General features: G+C 38.3%; 1 protein-coding gene across 1 annotated transcript; it reads right to left on the bottom strand.

The window, feature by feature from the left end:
• Window positions 1-741: 741 nt before the first annotated feature.
• Window positions 742-8,510, bottom strand: LOC110821619 (Leucine-rich repeat (LRR) family protein). Its single transcript, XM_088216026.1, has 9 exons — window positions 8,299-8,510; window positions 7,670-8,216; window positions 4,651-5,114; window positions 4,073-4,208; window positions 3,826-3,897; window positions 3,676-3,744; window positions 3,344-3,415; window positions 1,249-1,320; window positions 742-1,174 (listed from the first exon to the last, which is right to left on the bottom strand). The coding sequence occupies exons 1-9, from the start codon at window positions 8,378-8,380 to the stop codon at window positions 1,135-1,137; spliced, it is 1,554 nt and encodes a 517-aa protein (XP_088072152.1). The 5' UTR covers window positions 8,381-8,510; the 3' UTR covers window positions 742-1,134.
• Window positions 8,511-25,805: the final 17,295 nt, after the last annotated feature.

Below are 25,805 nucleotides of genomic sequence, written 5' to 3' on the forward strand. Positions count from 1 at the left end.
TACTTTCTTCTTTCTTCTTTTTTTTTTTTTTTTTTTTTTATTTTTTTTTTATTGGATCATCCACAATTTCCTTTCACAAATTCAATGGCTCTAGTGGATAGAAATTAGTAATAGATCAGTGATGCCACATGCAAATATGCAGGGCCTGTAAACCGTGGGGTCCTACATGGGAGGTTCTGCTAAAGGAGTCTGATAAATGGTCTTATAACTTTAATGAATGCCTGAAATGTTTTTGGTAAAAGAGGACCTGCACAAAGGCTATAATGGTTTTGTTTGCTTATAATTGTCAAAAGATCAATGAGCTTTTGTCTCCAGTCACTCAAGCGCAATCTTCAGTAACAATCAAGAGTCCAATTTCTTGTACTCGGGAGCCTGCTGGCTCACTGTGACCCTAACGTCTACGGTACTACCTCTTTCCATGCTTTTTGGGTCAGAATGAAAACAAAGGGACTTCAATCTAGTAGTTCATTATTTTTCTATTTTCAAGTACCATCTGAAAACAAATATTAGATCTCAGTACATAAGATCAAACAGCCATTCAATTTGAATTTCAAAAGTTAAAGGAACCTACCAAAATCAGTCTTATTAGCAGGAATAACACATCTTAGATCGACAAATCATCATAGCAATGTAGAGTATTCCTAGTTAATAAAAAAAAAAAAGTGTTATTTGGTCAACACAGATAACCTGTATTATAGAAGCAAAAGGGACACTATCACTAAACTTCTATTTGCCAGAGAGTTGAGTCACATAAAGAATTATATTGATCACATTCACAATTATATTCATTTTGTTTCAAGGATAACAAGCACGGAATGCTTCTATTAATTACAAAAAGAATAGCTAAGCAATGAACTCTCATGACGCCCAATTTTACAGTATGATCTGATAATACTAAGAGTAAATAAAAGAGTCAGACAGACTCCGTATAAACAACTCCAGGTATACAATTGCACAGCCTCCAAATTGCACCAAATAACAAGGGAGAGCCAACATGTTGCAGCAAACTTTTCCAAGTGCAATAGAGCCACTATTCAATTCCATTCATATACAACTACAAAAAATGGTAAAATGTTGATTCTTTGCAAATGAGGCTAAGTCACCTTAAACTCCAGATGCATGCAAATGACTTGCTTATGAAGGTGGAGGTGACAAAAACGGATTCCCAGAAAACCTAATATTGAAATAGAAAGAGTTAGCCTATTGGCAATGATTCACATGTAAGTAACTGTCAAATTTCTTGCTTACCTAAAGTCCAGTCCAGGTTTTCCAATAAGGCTACTCGGAATTGGACCAGTCAGGTTATTGTTTTGCAAGAATCTGGATAAACAAAAGCAACTATTGAGCAAAAACAAATTTTCACATTACAAACTCCAGAAAAGGACAGAAAGAAGCACTTGAAGAAAATGTCCAACACTTAGCCATAGTTGTTTACAAAACTATTCATAAAATTTATTTTGAAATTATTTTACTCTTTGGTGAAAACAAGTACTTGTTTGCTCCCAAGGCATGAAAATAGATAGAAAATTAACTTTAAAGAAGATGCCAAATGACATCCTTGAACAACAGCTAATTTATAGCCAAATTACTTATCAAAAAAATGAACAAAGTTCAATTCAAACTTATAATCCAAACTTCATACCCAATGAAAGAAGTATATATATTTCTATATATATGTATGTGTTGTGTGTATCAGACACTCAAAAAAATAAAACAGAACACAGGACAAGCCAGTTGTATCATAAAGCAACTTATGCATCAATGAACAAACACAACTTTTTGGTCAAGTTTGCTCTTATCTTGACATAAGGTAGGAAATCATGTACAATATTTAAGTACAACAGAGACTGAAAGATACTTTAGTTCAACTAACTTCATAGTTCCAAAATCATGAGCCATATACCCCGTCAACCATAAATATCATGTATAAGCATTTGTAGTAAAAAAGAAAATTAATGTGAACTAACTGGCTGGTGAAAGAAATCTGGCAAGCAACCTATGGATTTACAAATCGGTTGGCACAACGGTGTTGCTTCTTTTCTTGTCCCTAGTGTACTTTCTTTCTTTCATCCCATGAAACCTTTCCATAATTGATAGTGTTAACTTAAGGTCAATCGAATTTCTCCCAAACACGACTAATTATCTAGAATTTAGGGATAAAATTTTTCCAGTTGTACCTTAAGCATGCGTTTGCCATATGATTTAACACCACCATTCCACCCAAAGGATTGCATTTAAGATTCAATCTGCAGTATGATATGGATGCTCTCCTTTACACACTGTAGGATAATGAGATAGGGAATCTAGCTATCTAAATGTTTTGTCAAGTAACTGAAACAGGGCCATTTGGACGAGAAAATGAGGCACAAATGCAATAAATCAATGGTCCCTACCGGGGTGCAATTGACTGAGACGAAGAGGATATCTCCTACCATGCACAGAATGGAAAAGTCAAAATATATTGCTTAAATCAAGAGGGCATCAGTTCCAGCAATGACCAGTCTCACTAAGAAAAGTTGCTAAAAATATGGCAGTATATTCGATAATACAAGTATATTTAATGCACTGGGAAAAGCTCATGCATAGTTGTTTTGAGCATCCAGTGAGCTAAAAATTGCCTTAATGATCTTAAATTACAGAAGCAAAATTTCCAGTATTCCATTCTGGATCATGGGAATGAAGGGAGAGAACATGGTCACAAGAACTTTTCCCCTCTCAATCAGTTACCAACAAGACCTTTTTGGCGATATGTTCCTGAAAAGTCCTTTGGAAGTAAGGAAACTCAAGCCTATTCTAAAATCGATAAATTTGCCTCAATATTTATGACCTACAAACTTCACATCAGCCAGCCACCTAGAGAGTGACTGAAAATGCAACCAGTATAAAGAACTCCCATTCTAGGAAATAAAGCAAATGGAAAGTGTTGGTAGCTAGGAAAAAAATTAATTGCTACAACCATAAACATATACAGGAGCTCCAAAAAATTTGTTGCAACCCTAATTATGAATTAACGATAGAAATCTATTATTATACCCTAGCTTTCTTCCCCAGCCAAAGTTTATATGCAGATAAATCTTCACAATTTTTAGTCAAGATTTAGCTGACACTAACTTTCTTGCATGGATGCTTCTCTAATATGTAAGTACCAATGCCATGTATATATGACACAGATAGTGATAATCCCCTCTGATTAAATAGTGAGTTTCCCTTGCATCATGATGATGCTGTTTTAAAATTTCTGGTGCAAGTTCAATGATATGCAATTAGGTGCACAGATGAACTGATACAGTGAAAAATAAGGAACTAAAACATGTGGATATTGTAATTTAGGAATGAGACTTACAGCTCACGCAAGCTTTGCATGTCCCCTATTGATGAAGGAATCTGTCCACTGAATTGATTGTCTTCCAAATGCCTTTCAAAAGGGAGAATGACACTTAAATTGGAGTAAGGCAAAACCAAATATCTTGCAATAGTATCTCCCAGCTAACCCCCAGCCCTTCCCTCAAAAGTTCCAGCCCATTTGCATACAAATCCCCAAGAAGTATGTAATTATCAAATTAAATTAGATACTAATGTACTAGCTTCATATGAAAAAAAAATTAGATAATTCATATCTCAAAGAGAGATGATACAGAAAATAATGATAATAATAAAGGAAGTTTTTCGACTCACAGAGCCTCCAGCATCTTAAGTGAACCGAGAACAGGTAAGGATCCTGACAAGTTGTTATTCCCCAGCCAACTATGATAACATTTGAACCTCAATTAAGAAAATATATCACCTAATATTTCCATAAATATGAAGCTAACTTGAAGTACTTACATGCCCATCAATGCAGTCATGTTCACAATACTAGGTGACAGCAAACCTGAAAGGCTCATACTTGTTAAATTCCTGTAGAAAAGGAAAGACAAAACCATTTAAAAGCCTGTAGCTCAGATGGCCATATAGTCTGTTATGGACCTTTGTATGTGGGTCCAGTCCCACTATTACGATTACAAAGAAAAAAAAAGTGTTACAAAGTGAAGTATGCACTAAACAGAATCAGTCACATATTATCCAAACTCACAAAGTAACCACTCGAACCCGGGGTCCCTCGGAGCATGTAACTCCAGTCCATGAATAATCTCGAGGAAAACAAGGATCACCATTCCAATCAAGTGGAGGGTTCTGAAGATTCTTTTTAACTTCTTCCAAAGCTTTAACTGTAAACAAATATATACATATATATATATATAGAATTAACTCCCATTTTAGTGGTATCAAACTCGAGAAGAAAAACTCATAGAAAAGCTACCGGTGAGAAAACCCAGCCATTTTTTGGGGAGGAAGAAAACTATTTTATGTTTAAATCCACTTCCTGGGTAAGAGACATAGTCCAAGAAAGAGGCACATATTTTATGATAGGAGTGAAAATTGACGATTAAATTGGATTAGTATTTAACTAAATTTTTATTTTCTTTTATCATCGTCTCTGTAGGCACATTATTTCTTTAGCTACATTTTTTCCTATTTTGGCTCATTAGGGATGTAGCCCATCCAACAATAACAGTAGTCAGGGGATTCTAAAAAAAGGCAGAAAGTTCCTCATTGAAATAAAATCATGTCAACTACTTAAATAAGAAAAATGATAATCCTTGGTCATACCATCCCGTGTAAGAGTTCTTCCACCAAGAAGCAGTAATTGGAAAATCTCTCCACCATTGATCAGGGGACCAATATTTGATCTGGCAGCAGGAGTCAAAGTTATTGTTGTAGGACCAACCAGAGGCCACTGGCTTGCGAAGACAACAGCACCTGCTGTAGTCAAATTCAAATTTCTGTAATATGTTACACCATTGATGCTTATATCAAGCACCCTTGAGCCTCCTTCCAATGTATCACGATCATCTGCAAAGTACAAAGCAATATAGTATATTGAGTTTGGAAGGGAGACTGGCGGCCATTTCAACTCTAAGGATTCTGGCTGGATAGCTTTTATCGCTGTATCGAATATACTAGAAGCCGGAAGATTCCAGAAACCAGAAATGGATAAACTTCTATTGCTCGCTGTAGAAGGATTACTTTCTCCATATGGTCCCCAAAAACGATCAAACTCATCATCAGGGTATCTGATGACACCAAACACCCAGAACTAATAAGAAAAATAATGCAAGGCAGAAGTTCTATTTTTCTTATTTTTTGACTGAACTTCAATATTGTTAGAAGGTCACATGTCCACTTTGCAACATAAAATCATAAACTTTAGAAGAATAGCACTTTTTCTCATTTCATTAGTTCAACAACCAGAGAAAGATTTTTCATCCTCAAATAAACAATTAGACCAATTATTGCAAAAACTTAAGATAGATCTTTTAAATTTTCTTTTTGATAATTCTTTTTATTACTTGTAAGTTAATACCTATATAAATACTAGTAACTACCAAAAGAAACAGATGATTCATTATTAAAAATTTCTTTGTTAGGGTTTTATTCTATGTTCTCTCTATGTGTTCATTCTTTTGATTATTTTTATATCTAAACTATCTTGTTCAGTTTATTCCTCCATATTTTTCTTCACATTGATCTCTAATTTACTCTATCTTTATTCTTTTACTTTCAATTAAATTTTTTCTACTTCTATACTATTTGTGGAAGAAGTAAATTTAACAACTACTCATCCTGCATCAATTGGAATCGAAATCCAACATCTATCCATACCTTCTGCACTTTACACTCCAAAACAGAAACACCGGATTCTCCCACCACATCCAACCAGAAAAACTCTTGGGAGAAAAAACAAAGAATACAGAAAAAGAAACCAAACAGCCAAATAACCCTTCTATTTATCACTGTTTATTGAGCAGTGATTTGGCAGCACCACAGCCACCAGGCTCAAACAGCATCAACCAGCCTATACCTAGCACCAATGACCAAAAACCACCAAAAATCACTTCAGTCACTCTTAGTCTCCCAGCTTGTTCAATGCCATGCCAGATCTCTGTTGCTCCTGCCATCACAAGTATCACCAACTATCTAGAATTTCATCACCAGACAAAGGCATAGCCAGAAGCTTGACCCCACCAGTTACTAGAGACCGGCATGTGACAATCATGCCACCTGACCTTGAGTGGGCTTGACTTTTGCCACCTTGTTTTGACTAGTTCACCCTTATTTCAACAATCTGATTTGACCAATTTGATTTCAGTCCTATAAAGACTGATTTTCTTTAGTTCAAGGTGATTCCTAAGGTTTTCTAGTTTGCTCTACCTGTTTTGAGTTTACTTTGATCATACTTGTTTCAGCGAATATCAAAGCTAAATGGAACAGCTTGGTATGGAAGCAGACAAACTTTTGGTTACAATTCATTATATAATCTACTCGGTTACTCATGATAAGTTATGTCAAATTTTTGTCCTTACGTATCCATAGAAAGTATTGATATATACTTCCACTTAAACAAGCTTGTATCGAATATAAATGTTATGACAAGGTTGTGTTCATTAAAAATTCTTTACACGGTCATTGTATATATGAAGATTGTTGTTAGAGCAGTATTGAATATGTATTCGACCTATATGCAAATATCAAAGAATTAATGGGCATTCTACATGAATACAAAAAATTAAGTAAGATCTTCAGCTAACGCTTCTTCTCAACTAGAAGAGAAAAAAACTTGGAAGTTCCACTCGAACAACTAATGGCAGATCAAGAAAAATTAGTTTATCTTGAAATTGTTTCTGTTTGTGCTATCATGTTGAGCAACTTCCTCTTTTCAATACTTATGTAAAACCTAATGTTGTTATTGAAATGGTTCTTACCTGTGATGACTGTATTAAATGGATTTCTTTGGATGATTTCATTTTTCCTTGTTATGATCCCAAGGAACCTTTTAATTTTTGTTAACTTTCAATTTTATGAAAATTATCAAAAGCCTCAATCTTTTAAGAGCATTATAATATTAGTTTCCTACCTTTATGCATTTTAAATATTATAGGAATTAGATATTCTAGATTTTTTCTTTTATAATTATCCTTATTAGTTGTAGATCATGCCTATATAAATGCTAGTAGCTATTAAGAAATAATGAATAGACGATAACGAATTAAGAATTTCTTTGTCAGAACTTTATTCCTTATTATCTCTTTTTGTTTCTTCTTTCTAATAATTGTCTTGTCTGACCTATTTCGTCAGTCTATTTCTCATTATATTTTGTTACATTGATGTCTAATTTTCTCTTAACTATCTTAATTATTTATTTGTCACCTAAAGTTTCTCCATTTCTAAACCTCTGTCCCGAATAAGAACATCTTTTAGCATGTTCTACTAAATATTTTGCTTACAAATCGATTTTTCTACAAAATACAGGAACTATATCTTTTAACAGGAGGATAGTTTTCTCAGAAAGCGTTCCTTTCACCGAACCAAAGCACTCTTAAAAAATAGAAGATTGATTTTCCAAAATCAGTTTCAAAAGGTCTTCTCTTGTTCTTTAAATTTCGGGGAAAAGATGAAAAAGTAGATATTTCCCACTGTACTTGCCAAATGACGCCAAAGTCGCAAAAACTTCCAACAAATTCTGAATTCACTAATCACAAAATCAACTAAATCGAGCTGAAAATCAAAATCAAACAGAAACCTACGAAAGCCCAAAAAAAAAAAAATAAAGGCAAAAGTTCGAACTCACCGGATAATGGGTCCATTATATCCAAAACCGTGCCTGGCAACCAAATGCAATCCAAATTTTTCGAAATCCGTAGAATTGTAAAGCGAACCGCCAAGAATCACGAATTCCAGAGACGAAATGAAGGGGTCAGAGACTGTGTAAGTATTAGCCGCGATGCACACGCTCATCGTCTTTCCTTTGGGGACAAAAATCCCTTCGTAGTACGAGGACATACCGTTGGCATAATCTTCTGTAGTGTTGACCAGGCTCCAGAGGGTTCCGTCGACGATTTGATCGAACACCGGGGGCGAAACATCGCCGTTGACCCCTCCGTAGAAGTAAGTGGTTCTGACCATGTATTTAGCCCCACGGAAGACCGGCACGACGTAGCAGAACTTACGGCGGAGATTGTTCCGCAGAGGGAACGAACGGACGGTGGATAAGGTAGGGAAAAGGACAGTGGTTGTAACGATTTTGGAAGTCCCCGCCGAAATAAAGCTTTGGTCTGGAAGCCATTGACGGCCGTCGATGAGGGAAGGAAGTGTGGCGCCGCAATCAATGAGAGTACCTGAAATTGAGAAAGCGTTTAGAGACATATATATATATATATAGAGAGAGAGAGAGAGAGAGAAGAAGTGAAGTGGTTTTACCTCTGGGAGGGGATTGAGCAGAGAGGGAGATGGAGAGAGAGGAGAAGATGAGGAGGAGGAGGAGGAGAGAAAGAAGAGACATGGTGATGGTGAGGGAAAATTGACATGAGGAAATTGAAAGGATACAAGCAAGGAATAGGAAGGGGTAGAGAGTGGAGTTGTTGGAGAGGAAAGAATTTTTTTTTTTTTTGACGCGGGAAAGCGAGGGCCAGGTCAGAGGACGGCAGTTGGTGAACAAAATAGAGCTTTTTTAGAATAATAAATAATAAGTAATAAAATATAAAATGGAGGATATTTGGAAATAATTTCTTCTATTTTTAAAAATTATTTAGATAAATATTTATCCATCTTGATCCAATCAACACAATAGATACCATAAGGAGGACTGTAACTTTAAACCTTGATATGAACAAGTGAAATATCAAGCTATTAAACCAACATTATTTCCATATTATTTCTCAACTACCCATCCTTAATGGACCTAATTAACAAGACACTTAAGTTACATAACTAGTAAGGATTACAATACTAAGTTAGGTTATGTTCAAATGCTCTCAATCAGTTTCACTAATTATTTTACGAGTGACTTTAAGCACTGCACATGTTACTAAAGGCTATCCTTCTACAAGGCAAATTATATTCGTGGTGTATTATTCAAAGTGTTCTACCAAACATATACATCAATCATTTTTTAATGCATTTTTCTTTTTACAAGTTTTGTGGTTAAGAAGAGGCAACCATGATGCATCACCTCCTACTAGTTTGTCTTCTAATAAGACTACTTTCATTTCTCTCCTTATGGCATATCAAACAGTCCTACCTACCGATTATGTTTATCTCTCACTAGCTTACAGGATTCACAGTAAGTCATGCCAAAACCACTCAAAACCCAAGACTTGTTCAGGCATCTACCACTCTATGCGTCTATCATGGCAGACCTATTACGTTATTGCCATAATTACAATTAACATGGACAAGAGAATACTAACGTGTTGCAATGTCACAAATAACTTACTTCATATTACCCCTTACAACAAAAATTCAACTTTTTTTAAAGAAAATACCTCTAGAATTAAATTTCATTATTCAATTTTATTTAATATTTTAAGTCAGTACGACCAACAAAGATAGACGAGATTAACAAAATTTTAAGCATCTCTCTTTTACATACACAAGTGACAAGTTTTAAAGTTTTTACAGAAATATATTTTCTCTTTCAATCAATTAGATAACTTCTATCTACCTGAAAGAGTTTTAAGATTTTTCATTATTCATCTTCTTCTAACTAAATAGTTATGTTCTTTATCTACCTAAAAAAGTGGTGCACATAGAGTAGGTCATCTTTTTCTTACATTATCTATTTACAATGCATTTGACAAAGACAACTTTGTCTTTCTCAATTCATATTTGTTTGGTTTGTCATAAAAATTGACGATCCCATACATAAAACCTCATGTTTCTGGAAAAAAATATGTTAATAAAATTGATATGAATGAACCTTACATCTATTGTTATCTGAGACCTTATGAATGATTGATATATAAATAAAAAAGATAAGAAGAATGAACTAAAAAAAAAAGAAATAGTTGTTATTTAGTGCCTTATATTATTAGTTCTTAATTAAGTAATTAATACTTTATTCAATAATCATATTTTACATGAATGGGTGAAATTCTGATTGACTTTAAAGTTCATTATAAATGTATCTTTTAAAGCGAGACTCAAATATATAACAAGAAAATTTTAAAATCTATAAAAAAAAACATCAATTTCGTTAGATAAGTTAATAGGAAAAAATGTTTTAAACCTAGTAAGAGTCTAGTAAAGGGATTAAGATCAATCTCTATAATGCCCAAGCATGCAATCAGACACATGAGTTTCATGAGTTTAATAGCAAGGGTAATATTAAGGGGAACATAAATGATATATATACATATATATATATGAAAGTATAATTCCTCTTGATAGCAATATTCAAGAGACATTTATCTAAAATGTGTTTCTCAAGTTTCGACTTGTGATGCAGAGAATAATAATGTCGACCCCAAGTCAAATCTTGGTAAAAAACTTAGAGATGTACAACTTGTTGATGTTTATGAGTTTGGTGATAAAAATGAGCAGTTTGTATATGTAATTTTGCATAATGATAAACGATTATTTCGAATTAACAAAGATTAGACTCACAAAAAAGGAGTTCAAACAAGAGTTTGGAGAGGATTCTGAGTATATTTCTGATATATGAAAGGAGATGTGTGAAAATCACCTGTCGGGATTCAAGAGATAAAAATAATGGTTCATATTATAATGTTAAGCAAAGGCGCTATGAAAATGATTGCATTAATTATTCCAATCTTGGTAACTACTTAAGCAATAATGAGTACTCATCATCTGATGATGTGAATGTAATCCTAGCAGGATGAGCTCATGTACAAGATAAGATTCGAATGTTTATCCTCATTAGTCAATTAATATATTGTTTAGTAATAGAAAATAATTTAAGAATTTCATAATAAAAGTATGTGGATATTAAATTAAAGAAACTATGTTAATAGAAATTAAAATTCAATTTGACGCACAATAAAGTGTCGACGAGCAACGTAAATAGTGCTTGAACAAATGAATGATCTTTACAAGTCTCAATATGTGAAACTATATAACTATATAGAAGAATTGTGTTAAGTTTGCAGCAAGGTTTTGTGAAGAAGAGTTGAGTTTTCTATTCAACATGATTACCTAATATATAGGCGAGTAAGTTTACATAGAAAGATCAGAATTTTTCTACTTAGTCTCCGAAAATCAAGGTTAAGATATATACAATATATATGCAGGATATATACATGAGATATGAAGAGATTGCCCGAGAGAGAATATCGCGTTCGAGACACGTTATTATTCGAGACACATCATTACTCCCCCTCAAGTTGACACATGAAGGTTGCACATGCCCAACTTGCGAGACAGGTACCGAAACTGGGATCGTCTGAAGGCCTTTATGAATATATCAGCAACCTGATCGAAGGAATATACATGTGCTGTAGTGAGACGACCAGCCAGGAGCTGTTCGTGAATAAAGTGGCAGTCGATTTCAATATGTTTTGTGCATTTGTGGAAGACTGGGTTGGAAGCTATGTGTAATGCAGCTTGGTTATTGCAGAATAGACGCATAGGTTGAGTCATAAAAACTCCCAACGAAGCCAAAAAGGATTTTAACCAAGACAATTCACATGTGGCTACGGCCATAACACGGTATTCGACCACGGTGGAGGAACGAGCAATGCTAGGTTGTTTCTTGGCCTTCTAAAAGATTGGAGAATTTTCTAACTTGATAAAGTAGCTTGTAGTCGATCGACGAGTGAGCGAGCAACCAGCCCAATCAGAGTCACAGAAGGCGGATAGTTAAAGGGAGCTGTCTGCAGGCAAGAGGATGTCATTACTAGGACTACCTTTGAGATAGTGCAGGATGCAAAGGACATGATCCAAATGTTTTTGACGGGGTGCATGAAGAAATTGAGATAAAATGTGAACGACATAACAGATGTCAGGCCAAGTGATAGTGAGATAAACAAAACGACCAACTAAGTAGTGAAACAGAGAAGAATCAGCTAAAGGAGGACTGTTGGGGGTTGCCAAAGTATGATTTTTCTCGATGGAAAAGTCTGTTGGTTTGGAAGCTATTAAATCGGCTTCAGATAAGATGTCAATAGCATATTTGTGTTGTGACAGAAACAGACCAGAGGGTCCAAGTGCAACTTCGATGCCGAGAAAATATTTTAACTTGTCAGGATCTTTAATGTGGAAACACTCATTTAGGTAACATTTTAAAGAAGCACAAGCTTCGGGATTGTTCCCGGTGATGATCAAATCATCAACATAAACAAGGACAGAGAGGAAGATACCCTGGCGATGATAGGTGAACAAGGTATGATCAGTATGTGACTGGAAAAAATCGTAAGTGCATAAGGTGGAGGTCAATTTTGCAAACAATTTCTCGGAGACTGCTGGAGGCCATATAATGATTTTCGCAAGCGATAGACCTTATTTGGACCAGAAGCGAGGTAACCCAGGGGCAAATGTATGTATATTTCTTCCTAAAGACCACCATGTAAGAATGAGTAGTGTACGTCGAGCTAGTATAACTCCCACCCTTTGACCACAGCAACAACAAGTAGGGTGCGGACACTAACTAGCTTGGCAACTGGGGTAAAGGTCTCAATGTAATCGAGTCCCTCTACTTGAGTGTCACCGCAGACCACGACATGGGCCTTGTATCTTTCGATGGAACCATCCGAGTTGTACTTAATCTAAAAGACCCCATTTGGAGCTAACGGGTTTCTTTCTAAGAAGAAGATCTTCGATGGTCCAGGTATTGGTTCATTCTAGAGCAATAATTTCTTCTTGCATGGCAGTGCACCACTCAGGGTCGCGGGCAGCATCCGAATAGTTTCGAGGCTCAACACTAGTGGTAACAATAGCTTAAAAATGAGTGTGCAGTAGAAAACCGATCATAGGAGATATAGTTGGCTAGTGGGTACCGGGTGTCTGTTGAGTGGCTTTCACTGGGTGCTAAAAGACGAGCCAAGTGACGGACAAAATTCTGAAGTGTGACCGGGGGACGCTTGGTTCTCTTACCACGACCCAAATCTGTCCCATAAACATCAACTGTAGGTGGGTCAAGGGGATGTGACTCAGACGAAGATGGAGGAGGGGCAGTGTTGACAGGAACTCCCCCTGTCGAGGAAACTAAACTCGGATAATGCCAATCCCACTGACTTGTAGAAGGCAAAGGAGAGGGAGACGATGACTGTAGCTCTGACTCTTTGTCGAAGCGAATATGAGCAAATGGGAAGACAGTTTCTTCGAAGAGGACATTACGAGTTATGAAAATTATAAAGGTTTCCAGGTCCAGTATCTTCCAACCCTTCTTACTGTATGGATATCCGAGGAAGACAACGACGACGACCGTGAAGAGTAAACTTGTTGGTTTCCCGTGGATTTGCAACAATATAACAGAGACATCCAAAAACCCGAAGATGGTTATATGCAGGGGAGGCGAAAAACATAATTTTATGTGGAGTTTTACTGTTGAGAACAAAGCTAGGAGTGCAATTAATAAGATGAGTGGCTGTGAGGACATAGTCTCCCCATAGCTCGAAAGGAAGTTTGGCTTGAAAGTATAGAGCCCATGCGACTTCAAAGATGTGTCAGTGTTTTTGTTCCACCCAACCATTCTGCTGGGGAGTGTCTACCAGCGATGTTTGATGGAGAATACCAGCTGAAGCGTAAGATGACTGCATCACCCGAGACTCAAATTCGGTCCCTTTATCACTCTGGATGATCCTGACAAATTTTTCGAACTGTCGTCGGGTCATTAAGTAGAAATTGTGAAGTAAATTACTGACCTGGCTTTTATCAGTTAGTAAGTAAACTCAAACTGCTCGATTACAATCATCAACAATGGTAAAAAAATAACGAGCTTTGGAAAGTGAACAAACATGATACGGTCCCCAAATGTTACAATGAATTAATTCAAAGCATTCTTTTGCACGAGTACAACTAGTCAGAAATTAAAAACATGTTTGTTTTGGCACGACAACTTGAACACCAGGAAGATGAAGTAGCTTTCGGTGGGAGGGATTACCCAGTCGTTGATTTATAAAAATATGGAATTTACTAAATAAAAAAACAATGAACTTGGTAGAAAAGCAACATCATGATTGAGTAAACAACAATTTATCAAAATAAGATAAAGCCTGGAATTGACTGGCTTAGGCGGTGGTCAATTATAAGCCATAATTATACCGTAACGCAGTTGATGTCTTAAGTAAAAAGGAAAAACCTAATTTTTTCTTCTTTTTCTAGAGAAAAATCCCACTTATACATATATATATATATATATAATGCCTTTATCCTTTATATTATTATATGCAGACCACTTAGATTTCCTACTTATGATTGTGGTTTTGGTAGGTAAATTCATTGATTTGGGTTAGAATCCCAATTTTTTACTTATCACTCACTAAATATCAAATAATTCAATTTAATATGTATTATTTACAAATGAAATCAAAATTTTGTTTTTTTGTTTTTTTCATATTCTAATTTGTTAATCCATGAATACCTAAGTTTTTCATTTTTTATTATTTTGATTGGAATCAGAAATGCATATACGCAGACAAAGAGAGTTGAGGGCCTCCACTAACTCCTCAAATTTCATGCTATCCATATTTTATACTACGAATAAATATAGTATTATCATTACACAATCTATATCTATGTATATATATACTTAAAATAATTTTCATTAGAAAACATGTATCCCACTTTGGTGACTTTTTTTTTTTTTTTTTTACAATTTGAGTAAAACAATATAATTAGAAATTAATATAACTTACCATGTAATACATATATATAACACATCAACTACAAATATTTACGTTCTATAAAACTTTTCAATTAATTATAATCGACGCTTCAAAAAAATTTAAAGGAGCTTCGAATTTTTGGTAACGTTTTGAATGAGTCACACACCGTCAATTGTTAAAAAGTATTACTTGTGATTATAATGTTCTATTATATATTAACTTTCTATACATTATTAATTTTAATTTTGATTACTCTTTAGCTTTAATTTTTCCCTGATAACTAGTACTATATTTATGGATATAATTACGTATATGTAAACATATGAAAGAAGACACTCTTTAAGTTCAATATATTCTGATAAAATAAGTTTTTTAGAAAAGAAAATAAGAAAGATTAAGTTGAAGCTATTATATATATAAAGAAAAAAAAAAGATAATCTAAAAAAGTTAATTGAAAAAATATAAGGAAGAACCTAAAATTCAGAGATTCTAATTATTAAATTTCAAATAATCATGTGTATGTTTAAGATTTAATATTATCAACAAATTGGAGTGCCAATCTTGTGGACTCCTCCTTTTCGTAAATTAAATTAAATAATAAAATATTTTAATTTATTTATTTACACAATTATAAATTTTGTTATTAATAATATTAAATATTATATATATATATATCCTAATGATTAGTAAAACTTAAATATTACTTTTTTATTTATTTTAATCTCATTAAAACTGATAAGAAAAAATCGTATAGAACATCAAAGCCTACAACTTTTACTTTTAAGGCTCTTAATTAAATACTTCAATCTGAAAATACTCCTTTAATCTATATTTGGATCTAAATTGAAATTTATTTAGTTGTTCTAAACAGCACTTGTTAATCAGCCCAAAATAAAATAACTAATCCACAATTGTTTCAATTTAAACTTAAAAGTAATTAATTAAGTACTTTAAGTAAATAAATTAGATTATAACTTGAGCACAAAATAAAATAATTAACCCACAGTTTTTTTCAATTTAAATTAAAGTAATTAATTATGTACTTTAGTTAAATAAATTAGATTCTAACTTCATATATTTTTTTTGTTAAACATGTTAATCAAATTAATATTCCTTAGTTACAAATTAAAAATTTATGTGCAACGACCCAAACTTTCATTTAAGTTTCCGTCGCATCACAAATGGGTAATGATAAGTATTTTAGAAAAATATCTCATGTAGCTAATATTCAATCATTGAAAAGTAATCTCTTATATGACTTAGTCTCAAAATACCCAATATTCGTGACGTGTGTTTAATGCCCTAAACAAATAAAATTTACTGTAAGAAAATAAATAATCTTAAATATAGTTCGAATTAAGGTAAAAGAAAAAAAAAACGATCTCCTAACGATTCTCTCACTATTCGGTAACGAGGTCCTGAATGTCTTGATATGAAAAGTTTAGATAATAAATTAGGTGAGCTACACTATCTTAAAAAAGATTCAAAAACCAAACAATATAACCATTTACCAAAGCATTGAAGAAGATAGTAAAACACTGAAAATAAATAAATTTTAATAAAATTTATTTTATTATCCAAAATTCTTTTTACGTTTCGTATTTCACAATACCATCAAACACATCATGTAACTATAGGAACAACTTGTATTCTCATGCACAAACATTATCATATCATATCAAATATATAAACAAACACAATACGTAAATTAAATCAAATCATCTTTTATTTCCGTTTGAGACTTAGAGTCTCTCATGCCTTTAGATCCCATTGCATAATGCCTTTCAACTAGTACTGTAACGGCCCCGAAAATTTAAATGAAGATGTATGTATTAAGAATCTTAAATGCAGAAGCGTAATAAAAATTGTGATTAACATCCCTTACACATTAACCAAAAACGTACTCAAAACATGAAAGAATAAGCTAATCAAAAGTTATACTCGAAATAAAAACTATAAATAGAGCTATAAGGTCCTTAGGCGTCTAACTCGCCGTCTTCCTATGGAACGGGCTTGGGAACCACGTCTTCCTGATATGAAATGGTTAAGTAAGGAATGAGCTACACTAGCCCAGTAAAGACATCACACTATCTCACTGCCACAGAAGTAAAGGTCGGTAGAAAACAAAAACGACCAATGGAGCATAATTTATAACAAACTCATTTATTAACATAAAAACCTTTACTGTCCACTTACCTCGGTGAGATTCATGAAAATAACCTATGAAAACAATAACATGACAATCATCATAAAATCATATACACTTTGTAACAGAACACATGTCCTACTTTTGTATTTCAATAATCAGACAATAGGGTTTCTCTTTTACCAGCCTACTAGTATCCATGGGGATCCATAGGGGGTCATTTCTACACGTGAACCATTTACATTAATAACCTGATTCTAGGGTCGAGCCCATACCCCGTCCGGTATGGGCGCCAAAACCATAAACCTCAATACCCCGTCCGGTATGGGCGCCAAAACCATAAACCTCAATACCCCGTCCGGTATGGGCGCCAAAACCATAAACCTCAATACCCCGTCCGGTATGAGGGTGAAATGGGCCGTCCCCATACCCTGTCCGGTATGGGCGCCAAAACACATAAGGTCTCCATACCCCGTCTGGTATGAGAGACCACGTTCCCGGTAGGGTTCCCTACGGACCTAGTCCGTCCACCATCTCCCAGGATATCTAGTCAGGCTGTCCACATTATCCACTTCTCAATTCACATAACATTTTTACCCTTTTTCTTGGTCTCAATCATTCAATCACACACAACATGTAAACCAGTAATTGATACCCAACAAAACAACACAGTATCGGGTTAACCATAATACTAACCATAATAAAAGAAACCATAATTCATGCATACGAGACCATAAAATAAATACATTAAACATCATACCGCATTCAATACTGAAAAATAGATCAAACAACAACTGACCAACAATTTACCAGATTCGGGCTCTATTGACAACCTCAATCAATTATACATATATAAAGTCACAGAATACCGTTTAATTATTTATTAAACTTTAATACCGTGATAGAAAATAGGGTGATGGGTCCTTACTTGTTTCGGGGCATGAAATCGGCTCTACAGTGTGCCTACGGGGGCCGTCTCTAAGTTCCCTAAATTTTTTTCCGGAAAAATGAAACGCACTACTAGTACCTGCACGTGTCCCAAAAAATTCCAAATCAGACCTAGGGCCCCTTTCGGCCAATATCAGAATTTCAGCACGACGGCTCTTGCGTGCTCCAGCGATAGTGCCGCCGCCTACGGCAGCGATCCACCTCGGGTTGGCCGTTTTTGGCCAAACTTGCATTGGTCCTTGCGATAAAACAACCATAAGGCCCTCAGTGGGCCAAAAAATACGAAAAATCGAGACTTACCGGCGGTGATGCTTTCGGGTGCGGCAGCTCCTCTGGCGTGAGTCGCGTTTTGATGTTTGGCTCCGATCAACCTGTAAAGAAAAGAACGGTGATCACAGTGGTATAAAATTTGCATCGAATGGAGGCCGGGAAGGGCCTCATCGGAGGCAAAAACAGAGGGGAGTCGCGGCGGCGGCGCCGGACTTCGGTGGGGTTTTTCGGCCAATTGGCCGGTAGTTTGGCTCTAGTTTGGCCATAGGCGGATTCAGCATCGAAAAACGAGCCAGGGAAAGAAAATTTACCTCGATTGGCAGTCGGAAAATTCTCCGGTGTGGCGGCAGGTGGCAGCGGCCGGCTCCTCCGGCGTCTGGTTCTTCTTCTCTGGCGAGACACTAGCGGCTAGGGTTTTGTGGTCAGGTGTGGGTGGGGTTATTTATACCCTTTGCCTTTTAATCTCAATCGTCCATCAAGATTAAATCTGGACCGTCCATCGCGATGCGATCTGGGCCGTCCGTGCCTGATTGAATATGGGCCGTCCGTATGCGTGAAATTTGGGCCGTCCGTGCGCACATTTGATCTGGTCCATCCGTGCGCGCAGGGACGGATCTGGGCCGTCCGATCGTGCGCACGCGGAACGCCCACGTGGCCCGTCCCGTGTCAGCATTTTCTTGCCACGCGGTGTGTCCTGGTTGGCCGAGGCTGCTGACATGGCTGCTGACGTGACACAACTTTTTTAAATTGCATTTTTACCCCTGGTTTCTGATTTTCTTTTCAAAAACACCCCCAAAATCTAAATTTTCACCCCTTTTTTTCAAAATCAATTTCAATTAAATCAAAATAATAATTTTACCCAATTTTATCATTATTATTATTTTTATTTTTATTAAATTAAATTAAATTAAATTAAAATCTAAAAAATTCAAATACAAAAAAAAATAAAAATAAAAATAATATAAAAATATAACTTGGGTGTTACAACTCTCCCCCTATTAAGGAAATTTGGTCCCCCAAATTTGTCTCTCACTCTTGGTCGAACAAATGGGGATACTGGGCTTTAAAATCTGATTCTAGCTCCTAAGTAGCCTCCCTGGGCGTGTGGTTCTGCCACACGATTACAAATGATATTTCTCGGTTGCAGAGTATCCTGCTCTTTCGGTCCGTGATACCGACTGGTACTTTTTCATAAGACAAGTCCTCTTGGAGTAGAAGCAGTTAATGAGCCAAGACATAAGAAGGGTCCGGGTTGTACTTACGTAGCATGGATACGTGGAACACGTTGTGGACTTTAGAGAGCTCTGGAGCCAGTGCTAGTCTGTAGGCAGCAGTACCAATCCTGTCTAAGATTTCAAAAGGTCCGATAAATCGGGAGTTTAATTTTCTCCTCCTGCCGAACCTATTAATTCCCTTGAAAGGAGTGACCTTAAGAAACACCCGGTCACCTTTCTCAAACGCTAGGTCTCTCCTCCGGGTATCTGCATAACTCTTTTGCCTACTCTGAGCTGTCTGAATGTTCTTTCTGATTTTAACTATTTTGGACGTGGTCTCCTCTACCAACTCTGGGCCGAACAATCTTTTGTCGCCCACTTCCTCCTAACAGATCGGTGATCTGTACGGGCGCTCATATAACGCCTCATATGGAGCCATGCCGATGCTTGCTTGGTAGCTGTTGTTGTAGGCAAACTCTATCAGGGGTAGATGGTCATCCCAATGGCCCCCAGAGTCTAGGACACAAGCTCGGAGCATATCCTCAAGCGTACGAATTGTCCTTTCTGATTGTCCATCAGTCTGGGGATGGAAGGCAGTACTAAGAGACAGCTTTGTTCCCATAGCTTGCTGAAAGCTACTCCAAAACCGAGAAGTGGACCTGGGATCCCTGTCGGATACCACTGTCACTAGAACTCCATGCATTCTGACTATCTCTTGGATATACATCCTTGCCAACTTGTCCAAGGAATCGGTCATCCTTATTGCTAGGAAGTGGGAAGACTTGGTAAGTCGGTCAACAATTACCCATATGGCATCATGTCCTGAACGTGCCTTGGGTAGCCCCGATAGGAAGTCCATGGTGATATGTTCCCACTTTCACTCCGAGATTGGTAAAGGTTGAAGTAACCCACTTGGGCGCTGATGCTCTGCCTTGACCTGCTGATATACCAAGCATTTAGATACAAAGTCGGCTATGTCTCTCTTCATCCCATTCCACCAAAACCGGGGTCGCATGCTTTGGTACATTTTGGTGCTTCCGGGATGCATGACAAACTTCGAGCCATGGGACTCTGTCATGATGTCTCTTTTTAACTCACTGTCATCTGAGACACATACCCTGTCTTAGAAACGAAGTAATCCATCGGCAGAGATTTGGAATTCTGAGCTCACTCCCTGTTCTGTATCCTTCTTGCGAGCTACCAGGGCGGGGTCGACTGACTGGGCTTCCCTTATTCTCTGGATTAATTCGGGTTGGACTGTCAGGTGGCCCAAACATGTGACTCTCTTCAGATCCTGAAGTCGAACCTGTTGCGTGGCCCCAATTGGCCTACATTCTGAAACTATCAAATGGGGTAAGATACCTGCACTTTTCCTACTGAGAGCATTTGCTACCACGTTGCCCTTACCCGGATGGTATAAGATATCACAATCATGGAGTTCCATCCACCTTCTCTAACGCATGTTGAGATCCTTTTGAGTGAATATGTATTTCAAACTCTTATGATCGGTATAGATTTGAAAGGTCTCTCCGTACAAATAATGGCGCCAGGTTTTCAAGGCGTATATGATTGCGGCAAGCTCCAAGTCATGGGTGGGATAGTTCTTCTCATGATTCTTTAACTGTCTGGACTCATAAGCTATAACCTTTCCATGCTGCATCAGAACACAACCCAGGTCTAGATAGGAGGCATCACTATAAACTGTATATCCTCCCGATCCACTCGGTAAAGGCAGCACAGGTGCAGTAGTTAACCGCTTCTTTAATTCTGAAAAACTTCTTTCGTAGTCCTCATTCCACTCAAACTTGGCATTCTTCTTTGTGAGTCGGGTTAGAGGAGCTGCTAGACTAGAGAATCCTTCAACGAATCTGCGGTAATAAACTACCATCCCCAGGAAGCTACGAATTTCCTTAACTGATGTCAGCTTCTCCCAGCCAAGTACCGCTTCAACCTTTTCGGGATTCACTGATACCCTTTCCTTCGATATGATGTGTCCTAAGAAGGCGGTCTGCTCAAGCCAGAATCCACACTTACTCAACTTTGCATATAACTTCTTGTTTTTGAGGACCTGCAAAACTTGGGTAAGATGGTGAGCATGTTCTTCTCTGCTTTTTGAGTAGACTAAGATGTCATCGATGAACACAATAACAAATTGATCCAAGAACTCTCTGAAGACCCTGTTCATCAGATCTATAAAGATTGTCGGGGCATTGGTTAGCCCAAATGGCATGACTAGGAACTCATAGTGTCCGTACTTGGTTCGGAAGGCCGTCTTGGGGATGTCTTCTTCTGTTCTTATCTTCACCTGATCGCAGGTCTATTTTAGAGAAGACTTGTGCACCCTGCAGCTGGTCGAAGAGGTCATCAATCCGGGGAAGGAGATACTTGTTGTTGATCGTAACCTTGTTCAATCCTCTGTAATCAATGCACAGTCTCAACGTTCTATCTCCCTTCCTTGCAAAAGTGACTCCGGTACCCCAAGGGGACACATTGTGTCTAATAAAACCACTGTCTTGCAATTCAATGATCTGTCTCCTCAGCTCTTCCATCTTAATGCGGCTCATGCGGTAAGGAGCAACCGAAATGGGCTGGGTACCTGGCTATAGGTCTATAGTGAACTCGATTTCTCTGTCCACTAGCAGACCGGGCAGTTCATCCGGAAACACATCTGGGAAGTCTCGGACTACTGGAATCTCTTGAATATAAATTTTCTTCTTGGGCTTGCCTAGTTAGAGAAAATAGCAAGATTAAGGCACTAGAAGTTAAGAAAACTTGCCATCAAGGAATAAGTACTGAATGATTTTATTAATTTGTAAATGGCTCTTCATTAGGAGGATTAAATACAACTTTCTTGTTAAAGCAATCTATGGTGGTGTGATACACCGCTAGCCAATCCATTCCTAAGATTACATCAAAATCCCCATTGTCTAACCCTATCAGGTCTACACTCAGTTTCTTATTTGCTATCTCCACGGCACAAGCCCTGTAGATAACTTCCCCTAGTAGTGTTTCACATCTGGCAGTAGACACAAGCAACAATGAATCAAGTTTATTAGGTGATACATTAATTTTGGAAGCAAAAACATGTGAAATAAAGGAATGCGATGCACCAGTGTCAAATAAAACATGAGCAATATGGTCACAGATAGTATACATACCCTGTACCACATCCGGGTCGGCGTCGACATCTTGCTGGGTAAGGTTGTAAGCTCTACCCTGGATAGGGGGCCTTCCTTGGTTCTGGTTCCTCGGGCATTCTCTTGCATAATGCTGGGTACTGCCACATATGCGACAGGTGTTGTTGAGGCGGTAGCATGGTCGGTCCCCGTGATCTCTGCTGCAATGCTGACAGATCTTCCCACGTGCTGCCCCTGGAGCTTGGGGAGGGGCCTGGATGGCTGGTCTGGGCCTCTTATTTGGTTGGGCAGACACAGTAGGTGCTGGCATGCGGAACGGAGCTGAGGGTCGGGAACTCCCTCCTGGCTGAGGACGGGTGTTGAAGCTCCTTTCCACAATCTGTGCCTTTGCTAGGACTACTGAATATGTCTTGAGCTCCAGTACCAGCAAGTGTTGCCTGATCTCCGGGCGGAGGCCCCACTGGAATCTCCTGGCCTTTCGGCCCTCATCCATCAATGTCTCCGGGGAGTATCGGCCCAGCTCTAGGAACTTACGAGCATATTCCGATACTGTCATGTTTCTCTGGACTAGTTGAACAAACTCCATTTTCTTTAGGTATCGGATATGCTCAGGGAGATACTCCGCATGGAAGGCCGCTAAGAACTGCTCCCAAGTGACTGGTGTAGGCAGGGTGGTCTGTTTGAGCTCCCACCAATGTCCTGCTTCCCCTACCAGCATGTAGGAAGCAAGGGTAGCTCTCTGCTCAGGAACTACTCCCAAGGTCCTGAATGCTCTCTCAGTCTGCGCCAGCCAGTACTGTGCCTCTTCAAAAGATGATCCCCCTGCAAATGTGGAAGGGTTCAATCTCCTGTACCTCTCTATGTAGCCCGGGTCGATCAAGGAAGAAGCGGGATCTTGTGGAAGAGGGATTGGACCCGGCTGGGGATAGACTGGGGGGTCCTATGATGGCACCTGCTGACATGATGGGGGCACTGGACTATACTGTGGCAGTGCCGAGTAGTACCGTGGCTGGGGCACCGTTTTGTACTGTAGCAGTGGTGCCGGGTGGTACTGTGGAGGAGCAGGCTCAACCTGCGGCAGTGGAGGAGGGTCGGGTAACTCCCTTCTCTCCTCTCGCCCTTGCTGGGTAGCTATGAACCCTTCCATCATCTCAAATAATTTGTCCACGTCCTCCCGAAGAGAATTATCTCGGGCCGCTCGGTTTAGTGGGGGTCTTCCTCTCCTCATTTCTTTGCACCTGCATTTCATAAGGAATGGTTGAGTAACGACTTATCGGTGAGTATTTCTCTAAGCATTATTATGTAAGGGATGGGTCCGAGGAACGCGGCTCTGATACTAACTGTAACGGCCCCAGAAATTTAAATGAAGATGTATGTATTAAGAATCTTAAATGCGAAAGCGTAATAAAAATTATGATTAACATCCCTTACACAATAACCAAAAACGTACTCAAAACATGAAAGAATAAGCTAATCAAAAGTGATACTCGAAATAAAAACTATAAATAGAGCTATAAGGTCCTTAGGCGTCTAACTCGCCGTCTTCCTGCAGAACGGGCTCGGGAACCACGTCTTCCTGATCTGAAATGGTTAAGTAAGGAATGAACTACACTAGCTCAGTAAAGACATCACACTATCTCACTGCCACAGAAGTAAAGATCGGTAGAAAACAAAAACGACCAATGAAGCATAATTTATAACAAACTCATTTATTAACATAAAAATCTTTACTGTCCACTTATCTCGGTGAAATTCATGAAAACAAAAACATGACAATCATCATAAAATCATATACACTTTGTAACAGAACACATGTCCTACTTTTGCATTTCAATAATCAGACAATAGGGTTCTTCTTTTACCAGCCTACTAGTATCCATGGGGATCCATAGGGGGTCTTTGCTACACGTGAACCATTTACATTAATAACCTGATTTCAGGGCCGAGCCCATACCCCGTCCGGTATGGGCGCCAAAACTATAAACCTCAATACCCCGTCCGGTATAAGGGTGAAACGGGCCGTCCCCATACCCCGTCTGGTATGGATGCCAAAACACATAAGGTCTCCATACCCCGTCTGGTATGAGAGACCACGTTCCTAGTAGGGTTCTCTACGGACCTAGTCCGTCCACCATCTCCCAGGATATCTAGTCAAGCTGTCCACATTATCCACTTATCAATTCACATAACCTTTTTGCACTTTTCATTGGTCTCAATCATTCAATCACACACAACATGTAAACCAGTAATTGACACCCAACAAGACAACACAGTATCGGGTTAACCATAATATCAACCATAATAAAAGAAACCATGATTCATGCATTAAATAGATCAAACATCATACTGCATTCAATACTGAAAAATAGATCAAACAACAACTGACTAACAATTTACCAGATTCGGGCTCCATTGGCAACCTCAATCAATTATACATCTATAAAGTCACAGAATACCGTTTAATTATTTATTAAACTTTAATACCGTGATAGGAAATAGGGTGAGGGGTCCTTACTTGTTTTGGGGCTTGAAATCGGCTCTACAGTGCGCCTACGGGCCGTCCTTAAGTTCCCTGAATTTTTTTCAAAAAACTGAAACGCACTACTGGGACTTGCATGTGTCCCAAAAAATTCCAAATCATACCTAGGGCCCATTTTGGCCAATATCAAAATTCTGGCACGGCGGCTCCACCGTGCTCCAGTGACGGCGCCGCCGCCTGCGACAGCGATTCGCCTCGGGTTGGCCATTTTCGGCTGAATTCGGCCAAACTTGCATTGGTCCCTGCGATAAAACAACCATAGGGCCCTCGGTGGGCCAAAAAATCACGAAAAATTGAGACTTACCGACGGTAGTGCTCTCGGGTGCGGCGGCTCCTCCGGCGTGAGTCGTGTTTTGATGTTTGGCTCCGATCAACCTGTAGAGAAAAGAACGGTGATCATAGTGGTATACAATTTGCATCGAACAGAGGCCGGGAAGGCAAAAACAGAGGGGAGTCACGGTGGCGCCGCTGAACTCCGGCGGGGTTTTCCGGCCGATTGGCTGGTGGTTTGGCTCTGGTTTGGCAATAGGCGGATTCAGCATCGAAAAATGAGCCAGGGAGAGAAAATTTACCTCAATTGGCGGTTGAAAAATTCTCCGGTGCGGCGGCGGGTGGCGGCGGCCGGCTCCTCCGGCGTCTGGTTCTTCTTCTCCGGCGAGGCACTGGCGGCTAGGGTTTTGTGGTCAGGTGTGGGTGGGGTTATTTATACCCTTTGCCTTTTAATCTCAACCGTCCATCAAGATTATATCTGGACCGTCCGATCGCGATTTAATTGGGATTAAATCTGGGTCGTCCATCGCGATGGGATCTGGGCCGTCTGTGCCTGATTGAATCTGGGTCGTCCGTATGCATGAAATCTGGGCTGTCCGTGCGCGGGAACGGATCTGGACC

Source organism: Carica papaya, chromosome 3 (assembly GCF_054855325.1).
Source record: "Carica papaya isolate Zhongbai chromosome 3, ASM5485532v1, whole genome shotgun sequence".
NCBI classification, from domain to species: domain Eukaryota; kingdom Viridiplantae; phylum Streptophyta; class Magnoliopsida; order Brassicales; family Caricaceae; genus Carica; species Carica papaya.